This window comes from Notolepis coatsorum, assembly GCF_963971535.1.
Source record: "Notolepis coatsorum genome assembly, chromosome: 2".
NCBI classification, from domain to species: Eukaryota; Metazoa; Chordata; class Actinopteri; order Aulopiformes; family Paralepididae; genus Notolepis; species Notolepis coatsorum.
The window spans coordinates 43528583-43551280 of record NC_140166.1 but is presented as its reverse complement, the minus strand read 5'-3'; the positions used below and the strand labels follow the sequence as shown (position 1 = coordinate 43551280).

At 43.5% G+C, this 22698-nt stretch overlaps 1 protein-coding gene across 1 annotated transcript in view; it reads right to left on the bottom strand.

Annotated features, from left to right (window-relative positions):
- galnt9 (polypeptide N-acetylgalactosaminyltransferase 9) overlaps positions 1-22698 on the bottom strand; it is a gene marked incomplete at its 5' end in the record, with an annotated part of 262491 nt that overhangs the window by 215440 nt on the left and 24353 nt on the right. The window contains 1 exon segment of the mRNA XM_084307545.1: positions 1272-1452. Coding sequence (XP_084163671.1) covers positions 1272-1452 — 181 coding nt within the window.

Below are 22698 nucleotides of genomic sequence, written 5' to 3'. Positions count from 1 at the left end.
GAAGAGAGTGAATTATACACTGTGATTTCTGTGAAGAGAGTGAATTATACACTGTGATTTCTGTAAAAGAGAGTGAATTATACACTGTGATTTCTGTAAAGAGAGTGAATTATACACTGTGATTTATGTGAAGAGAGTGAATTATACACTGTGATTTATGTGAAGAGAGTGAATTATACACTGTGATTTATGTGAAGAGAGTGAATTATATACTGTGATTTCTGTAAAGAGAGTGAATTATACACTGTGATTGCTGTAAAAGAGAGTGAATTATACACTGTGATTTATGTGAAGAGAGTGAATTATACACTGTGATTCTGTAAAGAGAGTGAATTATACACTGTGATTGCTGTAAAAGAGAGTGAATTATACACTGTGATTTCTGTAAAGAGAGTGAATTATACACTGTGATTTATGTGAAGAGAGTGAATTATACACTGTGATTTATGTGAAGAGAGTGAATTATACACTGTGATTTATGTGAAGAGAGTGAATTATATACTGTGATTTCTGTAAAGAGAGTGAATTATACACTGTGATTCTGTGAAGAGAGTGAATTATACATTGTGATTTATGTGAAGAGAGTGAATTATACACTGTGATTTATGTGAAGAGAGTGAATTATACACTGTGATTTATGTGAAGAGAGTGAATTATACACTGTGATTTCTGTAAAGAGAGTGAATTATACACTGTGATTGCTGTAAAGAGAGTGAATTATGCACTGTGATTCTGTGAAGAGAGTGAATTATACACTGTGATTTATGTGAAGAGAGTGAATTTTACACTGTGATTTATGTGAAGAGAGTGAATTATACACTGTGATTTATGTGAAGAGAGTGAATTATACACTGTGATTGCTGTAAAGAGAGTGAATTATACACTGTGATTCTGTGAAGAGAGTGAATTATACACTGTGATTTCTGTAAAAGAGAGTGAATTATACACTGTGATTTCTGTAAAGAGAGTGAATTATACACTGTGATTTATGTGAAGAGAATGAATTATACACTGTGATTTCTGTAAAGAGAGTGAATTATACACTGTGATTTATGTGAAGAGAGTGAATTATACACTGTGATTTATGTGAAGAGAATGAATTATACACTGTGATTGCTGTAAAAGAGAGTGAATTATACACTGTGATTTCTGTAAAGAGAGTGAATTATACACTGTGATTTGTGAAGAGGGAGTAAAATATATGCTGTCATTTCTGTAAAGAGGGAGAGAGAGAGAGAGCAGGGGGTACCAGAGGTGGTGCGTGAACCTACTTTTTGGGCCTGTAGTCCGGGATGCTCCTGTCCAGGGAGATGCGGTCACTGAGCTGGGCGTTGTAGCCGTACTCTTCATACTTCCCCTCCGCGTCGAGACTGTCCTCCCCCAGAGTGGCCGCCGCTCCGCCCTGACCCAGTCCCCCAGGTCCCTCCACCAGCCCCATGGGCTTAGCCAAGCCTGCAGAGAGAACCACACAGTTGAAATACAGTAGAAAAATGCATGCTGACCCCTATTTTACTAATAGTCGACTAACGGCAAATTTTAGCCAATCATAGTCGACTATCCAAATCCTTAGTCGGGACAGCCCTAGTCCAAACTAGGGATGCACCGATCCGATATTTATATCAGATATCGGCCCCGATATGACTAAAATAGCTGGATCGGGTATAAAAAAAAAACTAAAAACTAAAAATTAGATTTTTTTTATAATACTTTTATATATATATATAATAATAGAATATAATATAATAGAAATACTTTTATTATCCTGTGGGAAATTTGACACTGCAAATCGCTCAACATTTAAATATTTAAACATTTAGACAGAACAGGTCACGAATAAGAATAATAAAACAATCAAATCAAGTTGCCTAAGATAAGAGTAGAGTAAAATAGAATAAAAATGGAATAAAATATACAGTAAATAAATACAGTAAAAATATAGTGAGGTCTACAGTAGGTGTAATATTGCACAGTTTTCAAACTAAGTCCAGGAAGATGGTAACTGCCACTCTGTGCTCAGTGATGCAGTGAGGCACAGTGATGCATTGTATAGTCTGATGGAATGAAGGACTTAGGGCGCGTTCACACCTACTCTGTTTGGTCCACTTTAAGTGGACCATGGTCCCTTTAAGTGGACCATGGTCCCTTTAGATCGATAGTCCGTTTGGTTTGTACAGGTGTGAACGCAAACCGAACTATAATGAGGACCAAACAACCGAACCATGGTCCTCTTGAAAAGTTGGGACTCGGTTCGTTTCAATCGAACTATAGTACCTAATCCAGGAAGCAAAGTAGCGTACTCCTCTCTAGACTGGCGCCGCACGCGGACAGTCTCTCTCTTCCTTCCTCCCTCTCTCTCTCTCCTCTCTAGACGCAGTCTCTCTCTTCCTCTCTCTCTATAGACTCGCGCCGCGCGCACCCCCCAACTTTCTCCTGCATGAGGAGGACATTCGCGGACATTCTCTCAGATAAAGAAAAAAAAAGCTTACATACTTTTTGGGTCATTTCATAATAGCAGCGTGGACCAGCTCTGTAACAACAACGCATCTCGAGCTGCTTCTATGCAGCTGTCTAGTAGTTGACAGCTTACGCAGGAAGGGAAGGGAAGGGAAGGGGTCTCTCTCTCTCTCTCTCTCTCTCTCTCTCTCTCTCTCTCTCTCTCTCTCTCTCTCTCTCTCTCTCTCTCTCTCTCTCTCTCGTCGACTAGCGCCGTGCTCATAATAGTATCTCTCTCATTACGCTGCCGGCAACTGATTACGTTTGTGAGTGCTATATAGTCCAATAGATGCGACAGCATGTCCTTTGTTTACAAATTAGATCCGCACCAAACAGGGTAGTGTGAACGCAGACCAAAAGCAAACAATGTATCATTTTCACATTTGGTCGACCAGAAAGTCCGGACTATCCACGGAGACTTTCAGATGTGAACACACCCTTAGGCATGAAGGACTTAGGACTTATTATAATATAATATAATAATACAAAAAATAGATAACAATTCAGTACATTTATATCTATGTGTTAATCTGTTAAATTTCGTTTCACTAAGTTAGGAAAGTAATGTTTTAAGTCAAGCCTGATGTTGCCTTGCACAAAAGAATGATCCCAGTCTCTTCCACACAGTGAGACAGTTTATTAATTGAACAATGGGTATCGGATCGGTACTCGGTATCGGCCGATACCAAAAAAAAGCCCAGGTATCGGTATCGGGACGGAAAAAGTCGGATCGGTGCATCCCTAGTTGAAATACAGTAGAACAATGCATGGTCCAAACACGCGTAGTACACAAAAACACAAGACACAAAAGCACCCAAGAAGTAGAGGGAGAGCCAGGTGAAAGGAGGGCCTGTACCGAGGTGCACCTGATTGGCATTCATGGGCTGTGTGTGTGAGGTGCATGGTGTATGGCAGCTGTGAGACACAGTGGGGCTCTTCTGTAGGGCATTATTATGCTGTCTGTCAATGGAAGAGCTGCAAAACACCCACCTGGATGGCGATGTCTCAGTGTGTCAGAGCAGAGGAGAGAAAGAGAGAGAGAGAGAGAGACACACACACACACACACACACACACACACACACACACACACACACACACACACACACACACACACACACACACACACACACACACACACACACACACACACACACACACACACACACACACACACACACACACACACACACACACACACACACACACACACACACACGCACACTCACACACAGTAGCACGAGTAGGTCACCAACCTGAAAATCTTTCTGTGAAATCTGTAAAATCTCTCAAATAGACGACTTCCTTGAATAGGTCTAAATCAAATTAAATAGGTAAAAATCTAATTAAACATTTGTATTAATAATTTCTTCCCTTGTATTGAACTTGTGGGTTGGTGGTGGGTGTATTCATTATTTCCTTCCCTGTCTGGCTACCCCACACCCAAGAGTAAAATAATTGTTTATTAATTACAAACTAAGCAGTACATTTGGTAAGCAGTGTTCCTTGCTCCAAAAAGCACAGCTAATTGATGAATCCAAACTAATTGATTGCTTGTGTCCCCCTTGTGACATCACCAAGTGCAATAATCCTGAACATCTTGTTTAGGCAGATTCATCTGAAGAAAATTACAAAATGGTAATTTCAGCTCCAGAGCCTGATCCATACAAAGACTTGGTGAAACCCATTTTTCATTATAACGCCCCTTAGAAAGAAAAAAAAAACTGGGTTATATTTTAGCTGCAGTCCGTCAGTGATTTCCGTATGAGCATGATGGTGTATTCTGATTTAAAATGTATCACTAAAGGAGACCAATTGTGGAAATGGCCTTTTCCTGTGTTTTTTTTTTACAGAATGAGGGGTTGTCTCAACACTGAGAAAATGTTAGATAGTGTGCATTGTCCTCACTCTTGAAATGAGCAATTCAGAAGTGTAGCCACAATCACTGTAATTAGTAAGACCTCATAGCGCGTGCATGTGAAGATATCTTGACATCTTGATGAAAATGCATGTGAAAATAAATCTCGACCTAAAGTTGAACCTAAATATTTTTAAAGGTAAGATTGCTATGCTATTGCTGTATCTTGAGTCATATTTGATCTGTAACGTATAGTCTGAAAGTTTGATATAAATTGCATTCAAGGTTAGAGGCTTGTGCCTCACTGCTAGAATCTGCACAAGCTGCCCCGCTCATAACAGGCACAGAAACAGCCCATTAAGAACAGGAGAGAAACAGATAGGTATAGAGGTTGCTAGAATGCAGTGGCGATTTTACCACTGGGGCACCAGGGGCACAGGCCCCCCCTGAAATCTCAGGTGCCCCTGAGGTGCCACCCCAGAATATTTTTTTTCTTTTTTTTTTATAGAGAAAATATAACCCTAACTAACCTTACTGTCATCATGCACTTGTCCTAATATACTAACCTACACTGTAGCACTCAACACTTTGATGAACATTGTTACTCAGCTGATAGAGTTGTGCCCTTCCTGATGACTTGTCGCTTTGGATAAAAGCGTCAGCTAAATGACTAAAGGCTAGTTTTGTATTTTATCCTATTTTGTTTCGGTGTGTTTATTAGTGTTATTAGTCAGGTTTGTGGAACTGCTGTTTTTGTGTGTCTGTGCATCATGCACTTTGATTATATGCACTTTTACTGTAATTTGTGCCTCTATGCATTATGCACTTAACTATGATATGCACTTTTAGGGGATGTTGATATACATTTTAGCATTTGTCCTTTTATACTGTCTGTGTTTTTAGTATTTTTCCTCTACTGTTTCTACTCTGCTCCTGTATTGGATTAGTGTTTGCTCTGTACCTGTATTAATGTGGATTCGTCCATACATGGCAAATAAAATCTTTGACTTTGACTTTTGAAATGTATGTGCCCCCATTGTGCCCCTGCCCTAAATGACTAAATGTATGTGCCCCCATTGTGCCCCTTCCCTAAATGACTAAATGTATGTGCCCCCATTGTGCCCCTGCCAATATTGGCGCAAGCTGATGCAAATTTAAACCAGTCCGTAGCACTCTGGTTACAGTAGTTACACAGGGGACTATAATTTGCCGGCGTGGAAGGAATAAAGGATACATAACCTCTCTTTTTTTTTATCCACTTTTTCTCCTTATTTTTCTCCCATCCCAATTTCGTGTATCCAATTCTCCCCTCCCCTGTCTTGAACGTTGCTAGACTATGCCCCCCACTGGTCGGTTGTAGTGAGGATAGAATCCTTGCATAATGTGTCCCCCCCCCCGGTACACGAGGAGGCAGCCTGTCGCATCTTTTCAGTTCAGTTCAGTTCAGTTCAGAGTTTTTATTTGCCACATGGAATCATACAATCAGAGTTTCTTCATTACACAATCATAGGACAAAAGGAGCAGGAAGAAGAATAAATCTTACCATGGACAAAAGGAGCAGGAAGAAGAATAAATCTTACCTGCCCCTTATTCCTAAACTAAACAAGTATTTACTTAATGGTCGGCGTACAACCTAATTTACACAAATAATAATTTATACCATTATACAAGAAACACACAATCCACAGTTAAACAAGAACAAATTTAATAATAATAATAATAATAATAATAATAATAATAATAATAATAATAATAATAATAATAATAATAATAATAATAATAATAATAATAATAATAATAATAATAATAATAATAATAATAATAATAATAATAATAATAATAATAATAATAATAATAATAATAATAATAATAATAATAATAATAATAATAATAATAAAAGAAAGAGAAGAAAAAAAAAATCTCACTATTCAGATCACATTTGATTTTCATACTGACTAAATATATTTGTTTTATATAATTTTTGAATTGATAAACACTATTACATCCCTTAAGTGGTCTGCACACGGCGGGCGACCGACGTCGCCTGGCGATGCGATTGTCTGTCGCTCAACGACAATCGCCTGGCCCCCCACACCAGACCCGACCGTTCACAGGTATAATAATGTGTCGCTCTGTGTAGCTGGGGGGTGTGGTTACTTGTTTCCCCCCAGAGGGAGATATGAGGACGGATGTTAGGTTGTTGTGAAGCGAGCGTATTAGCAGGTAGCTGTGTTGTGCATTATGAGGGAAGTATTAACCTGTAAAACCTATTATTGAGCTGGAATTAAACCACCATATGCGAATACAACCTCTCCTCATTCTTCGCAATTATGCCACAACAATGTGGAACGCCCTACCCAAAGCTGTAAAGGAATGTGAATCCCTGCCCACATTCAAAACCGCCCTTAAAGAGCACCTACGGGAGGCTGCAATTCGAAACTGGCCACCGTAAATGCCCAAAACCCCCACCACCTCCTAATAGACAGTCTCCTCCCCACCGCATGTATATACTCCCTCCCCGCCGTATGTATATTCCCCTCCCACCCACCCACCCCCTCCTAATGTACAGTCCCCTCCCCATCATATGTATATACTCTGTCAGGATCTAGGGGTAACAGTACTGTATATTTGAATACCGCCTATGTCACAAATGTATCAGTACTAAATACCTATATGTCCCTATGCCATAAATGTCATGTATGTTATGTATGTCATAAATGTCTATATGAATTGAAAATGGGGGACCCTGATGGAAACAAGACAAACGTCTTTCTCAGGTCTGCATCCCCTTAACAATTGTATGTATTGAGCCGTACTGTATTGTACCCATTCTGCAATCTGTTAAATAAAGTTTTCATTCATTCATTCATTCATCCTGACATTACTGCATGACTGATCGCTACAATACGTTTACTAGGCACCGGTGTACAACTGATACACCAGTAGAAGTCATGTTATTTCCTCATTGTCCTTTCTGTGTCGCCTCAAAAAATAGGATCGAGGCGATTTTTAGCCAGGCGACAAAAATAGCTGCGCGATCGTCGCTTCAAAATCTCCTGCCGTGTGCGTTGTCTCATTCATAACAAAGGAGGTGATACAATTCTGTCGGTCGGCTCGCAAAAAAAGTCGGTCGCTTGGCTAAAATCGCCCGCCGTGTGCGGAGCCCTTTAAGCTCGCTATGGAGAGAATTCCACAACTTTACACCAATAACTGAAGGACACATAGCTGTTTAAGTGTGGTACGTGCAAACTGATGTTTAAAATTGTATTTTCTCCTACTAAACTCACTTTCTAAATGAAAAAGATTTAGTAGTTTTTCTGGCAGTGTATTATTTCTTGCCCTAAACATAATTAACATGCCAGCCAGACTCTCACCTGCCAGCGTGGACTCTCAGTGGCGAGGAGTAACGCGTGGGAGGCTCAAGCTGTGCCCGATACTTCCTGTCTCTGCTGTGCAGGCGTCACCCAACCGACCTGTAGGAGTCGCTGTCCACAACGTCCAATCCCCACCCATCGACTTCCACCCGCTACCTTTGTCAATTGAGATAGTATGACGACTGGCCCAAGCCGCAGGCAATGCTGACACCGGAATTCGAGACCGGAGTCTCTTGCATTGGTGCACCTCTCAAGTTCAATGTGGGTTCTTCTGAACCGGTCACAGCTGATGTCGAAATGATTGACAACCATTGTAGGCAGGGCCGCCTGGGAGAAATGCGAGGCCCTGTGCGAGATTTAACGCGAGGCCCCCCCCCCCAAAAGGTTAAAAAAAAATAAAAATAAAAAAAATTATATATATATATATATATATATTTTTTTCATACAGTCAACATATTCTTAAATAATAGCGCTGCCCGAGGCGGGGCATGATACAGTCAACATATAGCAAAAGAGAGAGCGAGAGAGAGCTCCCGTTCTACAGTCAATATACAGTGTACAGAGAGAGAGAGAGAGAGAGACACTGGAAAGAAATTGAAATGCTATTTGGCCCTAAACAGAGAGTACACAGTGGCAGAATACCTGAGCACTGTGACTGAAGATCCTTGACTATGTACAGACTCAGCGAGCACAGCCTAGCCATCGAGAAAGGCCGCCATAGGCAGACTGTGTGTGTTAGAAAGAGAGAGAGAGAGAGAGAACATGTGTGTTTGTCATGTGTGTGTGTGTTAGAGAGAGCATGTATGAGAGATCCAAAAGGACAAAGATCAACACTTAAATCCAAGAGAGAGAGAGAGAGAGAGAGAGAGACACATTGGAAAGAAATTGAAATGCTATTTGGCCCTAAACAGAGAGTACACAGTGGCAGAATACCTGAGCACTGTGACTGAAGATCCTTGACTATACAGACTCAGCGAGCACAGCCTAGCCATCGAGAAAGGCCGCCATAGGCAGACTGTGTGTGTTAGAAAGAGAGAGAGAGAGAGAGAGAGCATGTGTGTTAGAGAGAGAGCATGTATGAGAGAGAGAGAGAGAGAGAGAGAGAGAGCATGTGTGTGTGTGTTAGAGAGAGAGCATGTATGAGAGATCCAAAAGGACAAAGATCAACACTTAAATCCAAAGAGAAGAGGGTCTATACCAGAGAAACCAAAGCAGCAAGGAGCCAATGGCCGACATCAGCTAAATAGGCTAGCCAGGTACTGTGACACCAGGCCACACACAGCTTTGGCCAACGGCCCAACGCTACCCAAGCTACACAAACGACCAAGACATTCACACACAGCACATGTCGTATCTCCAAATGTTGTGAAGTAGCATATGTTTTGCCTGGAAAAAAACATCGTTATTAACAAAACATTCGGGAGGGGAAGGAAGGAAGAGTGGGGTAATGTCATGACATTTTCATTAATCTTACCTGCACCAAGGAATGCAGGGCGAAAGGCCGTAACACAGGTCTCCACGTTGACGAAAGGCCTCTCGCTGTCGGGACAAAAATAAGCTGCTGCCAGAGCCTTGTCATGGTGCAGGCCCGACTACATCTTCTGTCAAAGATGATGTCGTAGTCAGAGTGCCAGAACCCCCTGCTATTCTCACGGCTAATGTCAATGGTCGTAGCACAAGCTAACAGCTAACTCAAGGCTAACTGATAGCATCAAACGAACGTTCCCAGCCGAGCGCAGCCGGCAGTTAACGTCGAAGCTAAACAGCTAACTGGCTAACAGTTAGCTCAACCAGGCTATCGCTAACCATTAGCTAACGCAGAAGCAAGCTATGCGGCTACATACAGCCAGGTGCTGACACCAGGCACACACCGTTAGCTACTAGTAGTACTATTAGCTAGTCGGCCAGTTTAGCTCCAGAGAGTGAGAGAGAGAGAGAGAGAGAGAGAGAGAGAGCGATGTCCACGGCGGGAATAGAATAGAGTTAATAGAATAGGTTAAAAACTCACCAAACGTCCAAGAGGATGGAGACAACCGCGTGGAGTTGACGAAGTTCATCTGCCAAACGACCATCCTCTTCATCCTTGGCTGCAGGTTAGCTAACGCTAGATAGCCTTTAGCTAAGCTAGCTACTAGCCGACATCATCATGGGCCATGGTATCCCGACTGCATCATGACAAGGCTCCGGCCATTTGTCCCGCCTTTCGTCAACGTTCCTTGGTGACTGACCGACTGATAATGACCGACCTTGGCTGGCATAACTAAGCATAATAGTCAAAAGCTGCACGCGCGAAATATTCAAACGCAGCTGACTCTTCTTCTTCTTCTTCTTCGTTTAAGTTTCCGGCGGCGTACTATGATGTAAGTAACCACTCCCTTCATTGAAACCAATGCCTGCTGCAGAGCACCAGAGCTCCAATAGTGACCCAGGTGCAGACCCAGGAACAAGTCAGACACATTCTACAAACGTGTCTAATGTGAAATATATAAGCATATAAGCAAAACTAGATTTTACGTATGTGATGAAAAAGGGCCTCGCGGGAAGGGGGGCCTCGCAAAAAAAAAAATAATAAATAATAATAATAAAAAAAAAAAAAAAAAAAAAAATTATTTTGCGAGGCCCCCCTTCCCGCGAGGACCTGTGCGACCGCACTGCTCGCACACCCCCTGAGGCGGCCCTGATTGTAGGTGTAGCCAAAAAGCGTATTTTGACTGCTTCAAGAAGCAACCCTTGACAACTCCAGCGCTGATTGCAATTTGGAAGTGCAACGACGACAGACTGAGAAGCCGGGTGCACTGCAGATTCAGTCAGAACAACTTCAAGAAGACAAACTTACATCACTGCTTTCATGTTCAACCCAGATTCGGCTCAAACAAGGGACTAAACACGTTTAGCAATTATGCCACATCAATGTGGAACGCCCTACCCACAGGCGTAAAAGAAATTTAATCCCACCTTCAAAACCGCTCTCAAAGAAAGACAAAGAGCACCTGGTCCCCGTAAATGTCTAAACCCCCCCTCCCACCCACCCACCCACTCCGAAATAATGTAAATAAGCACAGCACTGGTGGCAATACAATATTTGAAACGATGCATGTACCTTTCACTCACATGCAAATACTTGAATGAATATGAATGAATAATTTCATGCCATGGGGCAACTTGATAGAGTGATACAATTAATTTAGTTTATTATTAATTGAATTTATTGAGTGATAAAACACTTTAAAATACTTGTACAACACTACAATGGCTGCTCTGCTTCTGGTCTCCAGTCCAGTGGCCTTGCTGGCTATTGGGCTCTTAGACGAATGTTATTCTTAGAACAATAGACCCGTTACTGATATTGGGAGTTGTGCCTATAATTTACTATTTCACTCTGACCTGGTGAATGACCTATAATGGCTAACATGTTTTAGGTTTGTTAATAGTAGACAGCCCTTGGGTGAACAATTATTGTTGTAATTAGGAATCTCTTTTGGTAATGTCTATCAATATAATAACATTTTTATTTCTGTTTTAATTTTATTTATTCTATTTTATCTCTATTGTCTTGTCATTGTTGCAATACGTTTCTGTCCTGTGATGTCATATGTATTATTATTATTATTGTGTTGTTGTGTATTTCATGTGAAAAAAAGAGACTTGTACAGCAGTGGTGCCAATAAAATATTTTCTATGAACCCCAATGGCTGAAGAGTTGTCTGATCTGCTATTGGTAAAATAATGTAACCTAATATACTTACCTTTATACCTTACCTGCTACACTTAGGCTACCTGTCTAGATAAACCCAACTTCCTTTATACTTACCGGTCATACGTAGCTATAAAAAAAAATCTTACTTCCGTTTATTTTTTTATTATTATTATTTTTTGCCCCCCCATACTAGCTCATGCCCCCCCTGTGCCCCCTTGTTTAAAAAATCCTAGAATCGCCACTGCTAGAATGCATAATCTGAGTGGTTTCTTTCAGCAAAAAACATCAAAGACATGTTTAGGAGACCTCAAAGACCAACTATTGACTTGTTGAAAATGGTTAAAATATGTCCCCATTGGGCGGCCGGGTAGCGCAGCGGACCAAGCGTCTGTCTACCACCACAGAGACAGTGGGATCGAATCCAGCTGTGGCGCTTCCATACTGACACAATTGGCAGTGTTAGCGGGTGGGAAACCCGGCGAGGGTGGGTCCTGGTCGTTGTAAACAGCGACTCCTACAGTATAGTCTCCGCCCTCCCGGACCGACGGTAGGGGGTAGAGTGCGCAACAACCAGGAAGGGGATTGGGAATTGGCATAACAAACTAACATTGGGATGGGAGAAAAACGGAAAAAGAAGGGGGAAAAAAGATAATTTAAAAAGTTTTAATATATGGCCCCATTAACCCTGACGCCTGGCACTGTCACCTAACTGCTTTTATGTCATTGTATTGTATCACTTTATTATTGTGTATTATTATAATAAAAGTTTAAAACACAAGATGATAAGGATAAACGCTTAATGAAGAAACCCAATGGCCATCACAACCCAGCATGCAGATAGGTGGGCAGCAATAAAAATAGCATCAACATATCACAAGGGTTATCAAGGTCACAGGTGTTTCTTCAAGTTAGGCCCATGACACCTATTGGAAGGCTCAGCGGTTAGTTCCAGCGTCCCAGAACCGCCCCCTCCATGCTAGCTCCCACTTGTCCATGATATTTACACGCCGAACCTCCCTATGTTATCCTATGTCAAAAATACAATTCCTACAATATTACACATGATGAAACAGCAATAACAGAGAACAAAAGGAATACTCTTACCCTTTGTTTACTGCCTTTCAATGTTTCTTCTGACATCTCATTTACTGCTTTTCGCAAGCTCCGCCCCCATGAATCCCCATCTCTCCCAATAATAATAATAAAGTTCATCGTGCTATAAATCCTCTGCATCCTACTTCCACTGGACAAACCCTAGTTTTCCATCCTCGCTGTTCCCTTTCCGTAACCACAATACTAGGTCAGGCCTCAAGTTAGTGCTAACTATCTCTCGTGGAACAACTAATTTTCCTCCCAAATCTACATGCATCTCCCGATCAGTAAATCAATCAACCAAAACTATTGAAAATAAGGAAAGAAAAAAAGCCTTGAAATGTACCAAAAAAACATGATAATATATGGGCACTAATGTATCGATGTGTCATAGTGTGGGTGGGAGGAAAGTACCGTAATATTACACTCTATCAATATTTTCACCCACCCCGAGCCATCACCAGCGTCGTACTCGCAGCTCCCTGCTCTCCCTGTGGGTCTCGGGTCAGCTGGGTAAATACCTCAAACAATCTATCAACAAACACAGGCTGCTGCCCATCTGTGGCGTCACAGTGAGTCACCGGACGCTGTAGTCACGTTGGCTATCTGGGGTCTGATCCCACTGCTGCTATTAACCAACACACACACCAGAGCTAATGGCCCTGGACTTAAAGCAACCCTCTGAACCATCATCACTGAGACAGTTGTGGTAGAAAATACTATATGTATATTTTCCTGTATGATATGCATTTAACAAAAGAGACTGTCTGTGTCCTTTTGCCACATGATGACACATTGAGCAACCAGTAAACACACAGCCCCTCCATTCAAAGGCCATCAGTCAAAAAGGGACAAGGGTGTGTGTGTGTGTGTGTTGGTGTGTGTGTGTGTGTGGGGGGGGGGGGGGGGGTTATACCGTGTGTGTGGGGGGTGGTATTGTAAACCAAAGACATCGCTCTTCAGTAGGATTCCATTCTGATGCAGCTTCTTCCGCATCACCGATGATAACTGGGGCGTTTTGTTGTCTTGACTGGTACCAGGTGCTACTTTTGGCTTTGCATTTCTGGGTCGCTAAGTTATGAGAATTCACCCATAACTTTCCTTCTTTGACCATTCACAATGTCTATTTTGTGACATTTCAGGAGGATAACAACAACGGCATAATTGCCACGTCGCCGGACATGCTTCCGGTGTGGCCTCTCCTCTCCATACCACCAGATGGACACACAGACAGTCTAGGCAGACAGCACTACTACCACTGACAAGCTCAGCTCTCAGCTTCACCCCTCCAGGAACCGTGGAGTAATCACCATATTTGGATGGCCTCAAATCCCCGGCCGCTACTGGAGATTTGTAATTGGAGCTGAATGGTCGCAAACTGGCACCTCCCGCGGGAGGGGATTTGGCCTGCCCTGCGTCAGCCAAAGTGGTGGCATTTTGACAAGTATGGGTGGGGGTGCGTGTCACCATCTGGCATTGGCCGCCCCCTATCGTACAATAACACAGATACTCTGCGGAGCTGTGGACTGGAATTTGGAGAGCCTCTCTCTGACTCTGCATGAATCTCAGAAGCAGCGACAGCTCTGCCAGTTTTGTTTTTCGAGCTGCCCCTTGTTATCGTGCCCCCCCCACCCCACCCACCCACCCTCGCTTCCTGTTTCCTCAGGCTGTTTTGTTTTTTGTTTTGTTTTCTCCCATTTTCTACCCAATTTAGTCGTTATATATACCAATTCCAAAATATACCAAAAATGATGGTATATAAAAATATCCGGCTATGTGTCGAAGCTCTGTATCGGCGGCCTGAGGGCATTTGTTTGTAATGGGTGTGAACTGAAGGGTGTGTGTGTGTTGTCCTTCACTGTCCGTTTATATGGAGTTACCTTTGTATCTGTATAATTCTATACAGATTCTACCTTTAGACATTCAATGTTTATGAATATGTGTAATTAATACTAGAAAAAGTGAGTTTTACAATATTGTATATGTTATGTCTTAAAAATCCCATTTGGGATGGCATGACACAATAATAAAAATAAATGCACACATTCGTTCATTCATGCATTCATTCATAAACATAAACCTAGAAATATGATCTGACCCTCTGTATTTCTGACCCTTTTATCGAACTGCAAACCAACCACAGCACAGACAATCCGAGAGGTTTAGACTGGAAAACTTCAGTTTTTTCTTTTTCTTTTATCTTGGGAAGGGTCTTTTGTCATGTAGTTGCTGATAAATTATCAGGAAGATAATTTGCGGAAGTTATTATTGCTCTGCCTGCTACTGATTCATATTTCATGTTTTACCCCCAAAAGAAATGCTAGAGCTGAAAGTGGCTTGAAGCAAAGCACAAAGCCACACAATATAGACAGTTTCACTGGAATTATGTTGCTAGGGAACAGATTGTACCAAATGTATTTCCTGTATTGCATTAACTAACATTGCAACAGGAAATAAACTTGGGTCCTTCCAGTGTTGTAGTCGAGTTACTAAATCTCGAGTCCAAGTCGAGTCTCGAGTCCCCAGTGTTCGAGTCCGAGTCATCAAGGTTGAGTCCACTCCTCTCTGGCAGTCAAAGAGCTGACATACAAATTAAAGGTCTACATTAAACATAAATGACAGCGGTCACTGTTTCAAAGGGAGTTTATTTACTGTGACACAATAGCCAAACAAATGCACTAGCCATCAATATCTTATGCCAAATGATTAGGGCCTAATAAAAATAACTGTATTTATCAATTAACAAGTGCGAGTCCTCTGCACCTTCCGAGTCAGAATGCAGTCAATGCTCAAGTCCAAGTCGAGTCACGAGTCCTGAAAATCAGTCCAGGACTCGGACTTGAGTCTGAGTTCTGGACTCGAGTACTACAACAAGCTGCTACTGATTCATATTTCATGTCCCCCCCCCCCCCACCCAATTTTTTTTTCTAGAGCTGAAAGTGTACAAATACAACACACAATATAGACAGTTTCACTGGAATTCTGTTGCTAGAGAACAGTTTGGACCCAAGTGTATTTCCTGTCAGTTATTGCATTAACTAACATTGCAACAGGAAATAAACGTGGGTCCTTCTAGAATGTTATTGTTGTCACTTTTAAGGCGAGACAGCCATGTTAAGGCGAGACAGCCTAGGACAGGTGAATAGGCAAAGAAAATTTAGATTATTTTATATTTTGCTTCCTTAACCTCTTAAGCCCGGAGCCCTATTTTCTGAAAATCCGCCTAAAATCTAATTTAATAAAAAAAAAAGTAAATGGAAGATTGCTCCACTTCTACAAGGCCCATTTGCATGTTCTTGGTAGCTAGGGACATCTATGGACCTCAGTGAGTTAATTCCCAGTGTCAGAAATATTGTGTCTATTACTAGTCTTGCTTAAATTGTGATGAAACAAAGGAGAATACGAATTATGATTTTTCTTTGCATCTTTGACAGTGAATAACACCATGCTAAAAATGACCAGACATAAAAAACTGCCACTGAGCTCGTTCAGTACCTTCTTGACATTATGTCATACAGTCTAGACAGATTGATTTATGACATGATGTCATTTTGGGACCGGTACCGGACCGGGCTTAAGAGGTTAATTAACAATGTCTTATTATAAACTAGTGGCAATAAAATATCGAAAACACACAATTAGTTGTTTATTTCACTTAATTTTGTCTGATTGTGTCCATAAATCACAATTACAATACAGAACTTTGAGGGTGTTTTCCCAATTATGCAGATCTTTTTCTTACACGTAAGAGATGACATATCCATTTCCATAGCACCTACACACACCATACTTTCCACATTTCTTCCTATCTATACCATGCTTCTTTTTACAGAGGGGTTTGTTGATATATCATTCATAGCCTGATTTATAGTACATTTATACCAAAAAACCTGGCGAAAATAAAAAATGTTATGACTGTAGACAGTATTCCCTGATTTATGGGATGATAAAAATACATAGCCACAATCCCTTCTGTAAAAGGTTCATTGTGTTATGTGTCAACATAATGAAACAAATATTTTGAATCTGGCATCATCCAATGTTGGTGATTCTGTTCCTGGCACTATATGCAAATTAGCGCATATTTAATTAGGTAATGCATATTTTGCATATAAACATAACATCTCAGAAAACGTGCAATAAATTTTTTCCTAGTTGTTATGTACATAACAAACTGGGAAGGTTTCATTGTGATATCTATTTAATTATTCTTTTTGCCTATTCACCTAGGCTGTCTCGTATACACCGTCTATACCAGTGATTCCCAACCTGGGGTCCGCCAGGGGGCGCAGGGGGTCCGCCAGACCACAGATGATTTGAGGATTTTTTTTCTTTTTTTTTTCTTTCAGAGAAATATTTAATTAGCAAATTTGTATCATCAGAAGCATGAATAGTCTCTCCACTACAATAAAAAACAAACAATAAATAAATAAACATCTAGACATGATTTTTGAACGTTAACAGTAGGCTACCGGGTAGCCGCTAGAACGCGAATCAGTTGACTGTATCACTTTCCGTAGCTAGCCTAGCACGCTAGTTAACTTTCTCGACTCGTCTGCAGTCAGCCGCCAGAGGCGAAAATGTGTGACAAACGAAAAGATGACGGCAGCTCATCTGCAAAAAAAGTTAGGACCTACAGCAATCGCGAAAATTACATCACCATGGGCTTCACTGAGGGACCAGACAAACGACCTGAGTGTGTGATTTGTGGAGAAAAGTTGGCAAACTCGAGCCTGAAGCCCAGCAAGCTGAAGAGACATCAGGCGTCTAAGCACCCAGAAACCGTTGGGAAGGATCCAGACTTTTTTCGGAGGAAAGAACAGTCTCTCAAGGCGAACAAGCCTGTTGATGTTCGAGTAGCGTGGAACAGGGGTGGCAGTGATTTACAGAAGGCTACCGAAGCCTCCTTTGAGTGTTCACTTTTAATTGCAAAAGCAAAGAAACCGCACAATATTGGCGAGCAGCTCATCAAACCAGCCTGCATCAAAATGGTTTAGAAACTGTGCGGCCCACAGGTGGCGGATAAACTAAAATCAGTACCACTCTCGAACAATGTAGTGAAAGACCGAATTGATAAGATGTCAAGTGATTGCGAGCAGCAGCTGTCAGAAAAGCTTAGAAAGGGTCCATTTGCCATACAACTTGATGAAACTACAACTGTCGCAGACGAGGCTGTGCTCATCGTTTATGTGCAGTATATCGAAAATGAGGATCTGAAGCAGGACATTCTCATGTCAGTCAACCTTACTACCACCACTCGAGGTGAGGATATTTTTACTGCAGTGGATTCTTACTTCATTCAACATAAATGCAAACCGTTCACCATTAGGGCCTGATTTGAGAGGATGAATACAGGATTTGAATATTGGCCAACATTTTGAAATACATATGGTGCAAGATGAGATTTGTTGATTGAAGGCACAAGTCAAAGAAGCATAGTGGGTCTAATTATGATGCATATGCCTGTGTATAAGCAGTTTGTTATTAAAATGACAAAAAAAGTATTAAAATGACAAAAAAAAGTATTTTATGGTATTTTATTAGGAGGGGGGTCCAGGAATTTCATCAGAGATGTTTGGGGGTCCCTGGGGGAAAAAAGGTTGGGAACCCCTGGTCTATACCAACAGTCAGAGTAGCAGGGAAGACTTTTGTAATTTGTCCTGAAAAGATAGTGAAAAGCTCCCATCTGGTATTTTTCCCCCCAGACACAATTTTGCAACTGATCGCTGAGAAAGTCCCACAAGTAAACAAACTATTGATATTACGCAGTAAGAAAACCAAAAATACTTGTCACTCTGGTCAAAAAGATAACAACAATTCAACGTAGGCCAAACTGTTGACGGGACAGAAACTCCAGCTTCATGTTCATGTCGACCAGTAGGCTTTCGTGACTGCTTAGCTACACCTGAAAGCAACAGAAAGACTCAACAGCTAAATCAAGGAAAAACATACGGTTATCCTATAACCATAGTTATATGAGTATAGCGAGCGCTCTGCACTCTGGTGGAACCCTATCCCTTATCAATCTAATACTGAATAAATGTCTTCACATGTACACACCCATCCGCCTGGCCACACCCACATCCACTCCTCTACATAAGCGGGGTCGTGGCCACTGGCCATACTAACAGCTCCTTCCCAAGTCTTTCACCACCGAAGGCGAAGACCACAGGGTCCTAAGTGAGTCAGTGCAGAGCGCTCGCTATACTCATATAACTATGGTTATAGGATAACCGTATGTTATATATCGTATAGCTTACGCTCTGCACTCTGGTGGAACACAGGAGCTGAGCAGAGCGGAAGCTCGACAAATGTACCCGCTGAGGCCCCCCACAACCATCAGAACCGGGGAGGACCCGAGCCCCCGGACCCCCCTAGAGGGGGACGGGAGGGAATGGGATCTGACTGTGTGAAGAGGGTTTAGCAACTCAACGCACAGGGTGAGCAGATCGTGGGACTTACCTTCACACAGAAGGACCCGCGACTACTCAGGCGCGCATCCCACATGCCACTAGGGAACTAACGAAAAAAAAAAAATTCACAGCCCCTAACATCACGGGGTCAAAGGTCAAGAACCCAACCCTGTGGCAAGGCCATAGCAGCGGAGCGCGGAGGAGGACCCAGCCCCAGGAACAGCCTGAGGGTCAGGACCCCCCGGAAAAGGGGGCCTGGTGAGGCCAACGATGCCGTAGCATCGAGACCCCACCAGACGGTCACTAGTGACACCACCCCCCACATCACCAGCGTATCGGAGAGGGCCCAATCCAAGAGCAGGCCCTTCCCCCCTACAGCACGCTGCCCTGAAGCACACTACAGAGGCTACACCCCCACAACACTGTGGGGCCAGTCGGCGCACTGGGGAGACAACCCCCAAAGAGGTTGATCCCTCAATACTGGCAACAGGTCACGAGCGTAACTCGACCTGTGCCCGGAGCACTGCGGACTAGACAGGCGCCTAAGGGGTCTACTGTGAACAGCACCCCGGCGGAAGGGGCATTCGGTATGCTGTGCACCATGTCGCAGCCTCCACAAAACCCGACCACCTAGAGAGGCCGAGGCAGAGAAGGCTGACATGATTGGCAGACGTCATGAAAAGTGCGGGGGCACACTCGCAGGCAGACAGGGTCAAGCCCGGCCTAAACCCGAGAGTCGACTCCGCTACCAACACACCGGGGAACCAACCAACCCCCTATGTTTAGTTTAACAGGAGGCGGTTGTTCCCTTAACCCCCCCAAGAAAAAACTCTGAAACACAACTGCGCGTATACACCGGCTATACAGGTAGTACAAGTGTTTCAGTTTTCAAGAAGGGGTTAACCCAGGCCAACAGGTCGACGAGAACGAGTCCGGACCTGGGCCCGGTGGACCGGGACGTACACAGGGATGCCAGAGAGGTACAATAGAACCACCTCGACAGCCCCCTCCCAGCCCCGCCAAGCAGGGGAAGGGAGGGGTGAAAAATAATGGAGAAGGACCAGGCTCCTTAGCACAGCGCAAGGTACAACACAATATGGACCAAGCAACTGCAAAGGATAACTCGTATTGACGTAATCACAAACACACCTCCATAACATCAAACCCTGCGACGCCCGGTCTAACCCGGCATTTTCCCCCCGAAAAAGCACAAAGTCCTTCAGGGTACCAGAACAGCAGATCTGCCTCCCCAGTCCTAAGAGGGGGGTAGGTACGCGTGTCGATCTAAAACATCACAGAGGGCGCCACCAAGACGGTCAGAACATGAACGCACCGTGCCCGGTGGCCCACCCCATGGGCGTGAGACCCCTCCGCCAATGTTTCGATCTACTCCGTCATCTCCCCCCAGAGATGAGCGAGAATTCGTCGAGACTAACCTAGTACACTGGCGCTCGGAAGAGATCAAATCTCCATCCCAGTTGCTCTACAAAAAATGCTGTTTCTATAATGAGCAACCAAGGCGCGCCAGCCCATGCCTGGTTCCACACTGAAGCACCCAGGGCCAGCGCTATGTACACGTCGAGACCCAAAACACATCAATGGTAATTCTAACAAGAACCCAGATAACGTTCCCTCCATGCAGCCTGGGACGAGCGGTAGGAAGCTGGCCAAAAGACACAGATATGACGCGTCTGAGGGAAAGAAACCCTGCCAACACTGCTCTGTATAAAGAGAGGAGACAGGGAACCCCCAGAGGGACCTCCCACGTGAGTAATAATTGAAAAGATATATGTAAACATTGAGCTACGTGACCAAAAGCTCAACACATATGCAATAGAGAGCAGAGCAGAAAACAAAGTTTCCACGCACCGCATAACTCAATCTTGACAATGACAGCGGTCCACAACATGGAGCCTGAAAAAAAAACTCACGGAAGCCTCACGACCAATAGAAACGCGCCCAGTGACGTATTCTATGGCCGGGGAAATTCCGTGACCCACCTGCCCAAATATGGCGTGGGACCAGGGAACTCCCTCCCCCCCCCCCCCCCCCCCCCCCCCCCCCCCTCTCCCCATCCTGTGACGCGCTGACCCAACAGCGTGACAGGAGGACCGAAGAAAAGAAGGTCCAACCCCCTGGCCAATCAGAAAAAAGGGGGGAGGGGTTTATCAGTTCACCCCCTTATGACCCCATACGCCGGATATGATGAAAACAAACAAGCAGCGATGATACCAGTTTACTTAGCATGCTACATGAAAAGCGTATATCCACTAGGATAAGCTCAACCATCTGCACGCCAGCCACAGACGATAAACTCGTTTGCGAAAAACTGGTGCGAACACGTCACCCGTGTTTATATACTTCACCAAGTAAAGAGAAAACACAGACGTTTAAAGAGAGGGTCAAAAGACCTCGGTACAAGCTACATATCGCTGCTGGCGGGACAAAACCTCATAACTCCATTTTTTTTATATATTTTTTTTATATAAATCAACTCCATAGATCAGCCTCCATATGTGTGTGTGGGTTTTACAAAGTTTAAACAATCGGAAAGCATTAAACCGATCTGTCTAAACCTCCTAAATCTATTCACCCTCAAATCTGTGTTCGTTTTTTTCATCTGCTGAAAAGTTGGGTTTTTGGAGTTATGAGGTTTTGTCCCGCCAGCAGCAATTTGTGATTACTTCTGTAGGCTAACACTCTAACCTGGTTGTGGACTCGATGCCATGTTTCCCAAACGTAACAGAATACACACAACCCCCTCAGATAAAAAAGGTAAAGTTCACTCTCAGGGAACAAAATAACTAGACGCCCATCGCCAAATGCGTGTAGATTTACCGTCTGGCGTCTGAAAATAATAGTCTGCCCGCCAGCTGGCGTGTAATTCATATCGATACTCTTATTTTGAAAATCCTGTGCGGGTCTCATTGCCGCCCAAGCGCAGCTCCAGTCATAATATCTGGGCTCCAGCAGCTAGAAACTTTCCGTTCATATGATACTCTTATTTTGAAAAACCCTGTAGCAACTCTGCGAGTCATATCCGCCCCAGTCCGTGCTTCTGCTCCATTAAAGCCGAGCAGAGCAGCGATACACAGCATGCAGCCATAGAGCAGACTATTTGATTCCTTAAGTGTGAGGATTCGCCTGTTCCCTGGACCTTTTTTCCCTGTCTCCTCACCTCACCAGCCCCCACCCTTGTGAGAACTTTTCCCTGCCTCCTACTCTTCACCAGCCCCCACCCTTGTGAGAACTTTTCCCTGCCTTCTACTCTCCTTCACCAGCCCCCACCCTTGCGATGATTTACTCTCCTCTACTCTTCACCAGCCCCCACCCTTGGACTTTCTTGTTCAATTACCATCACGCAGCTGTCATAGTTTGTGATTAGCGCCCCTGAGGGCTTTATATACCTGGACCTCCCTTCCAGTCCTGGTCGGGTCGTTCTGTATCTGTGTCTGTGTTCATGGAGTTCTGTGTTCATGGAGTTCTGTACGTTAGCATTCTGTACGTCACCATCACCTGCCGCGTCTCCGGCGTGAGACGACGGCCCAGCCATCACCACCTGTCGCCGTTTGCGTGGAGTGGGACGCCGTCTTCGCTCTCTAATTCTCTACGGGAGGTTTTCCAGTGTTCCCACTCCAGACGTCAAGGCGGCTCGCCATCGCTCCCGAGTCCACGGGAGGAAGGCGTCTCTTCGTGATCCTCGTTCCTGGGGTGAGGCTCGTCGTCGCTCCCTAGTATTCCACGGGAGGACGGCGTGTTCCCATCCCGGTCCC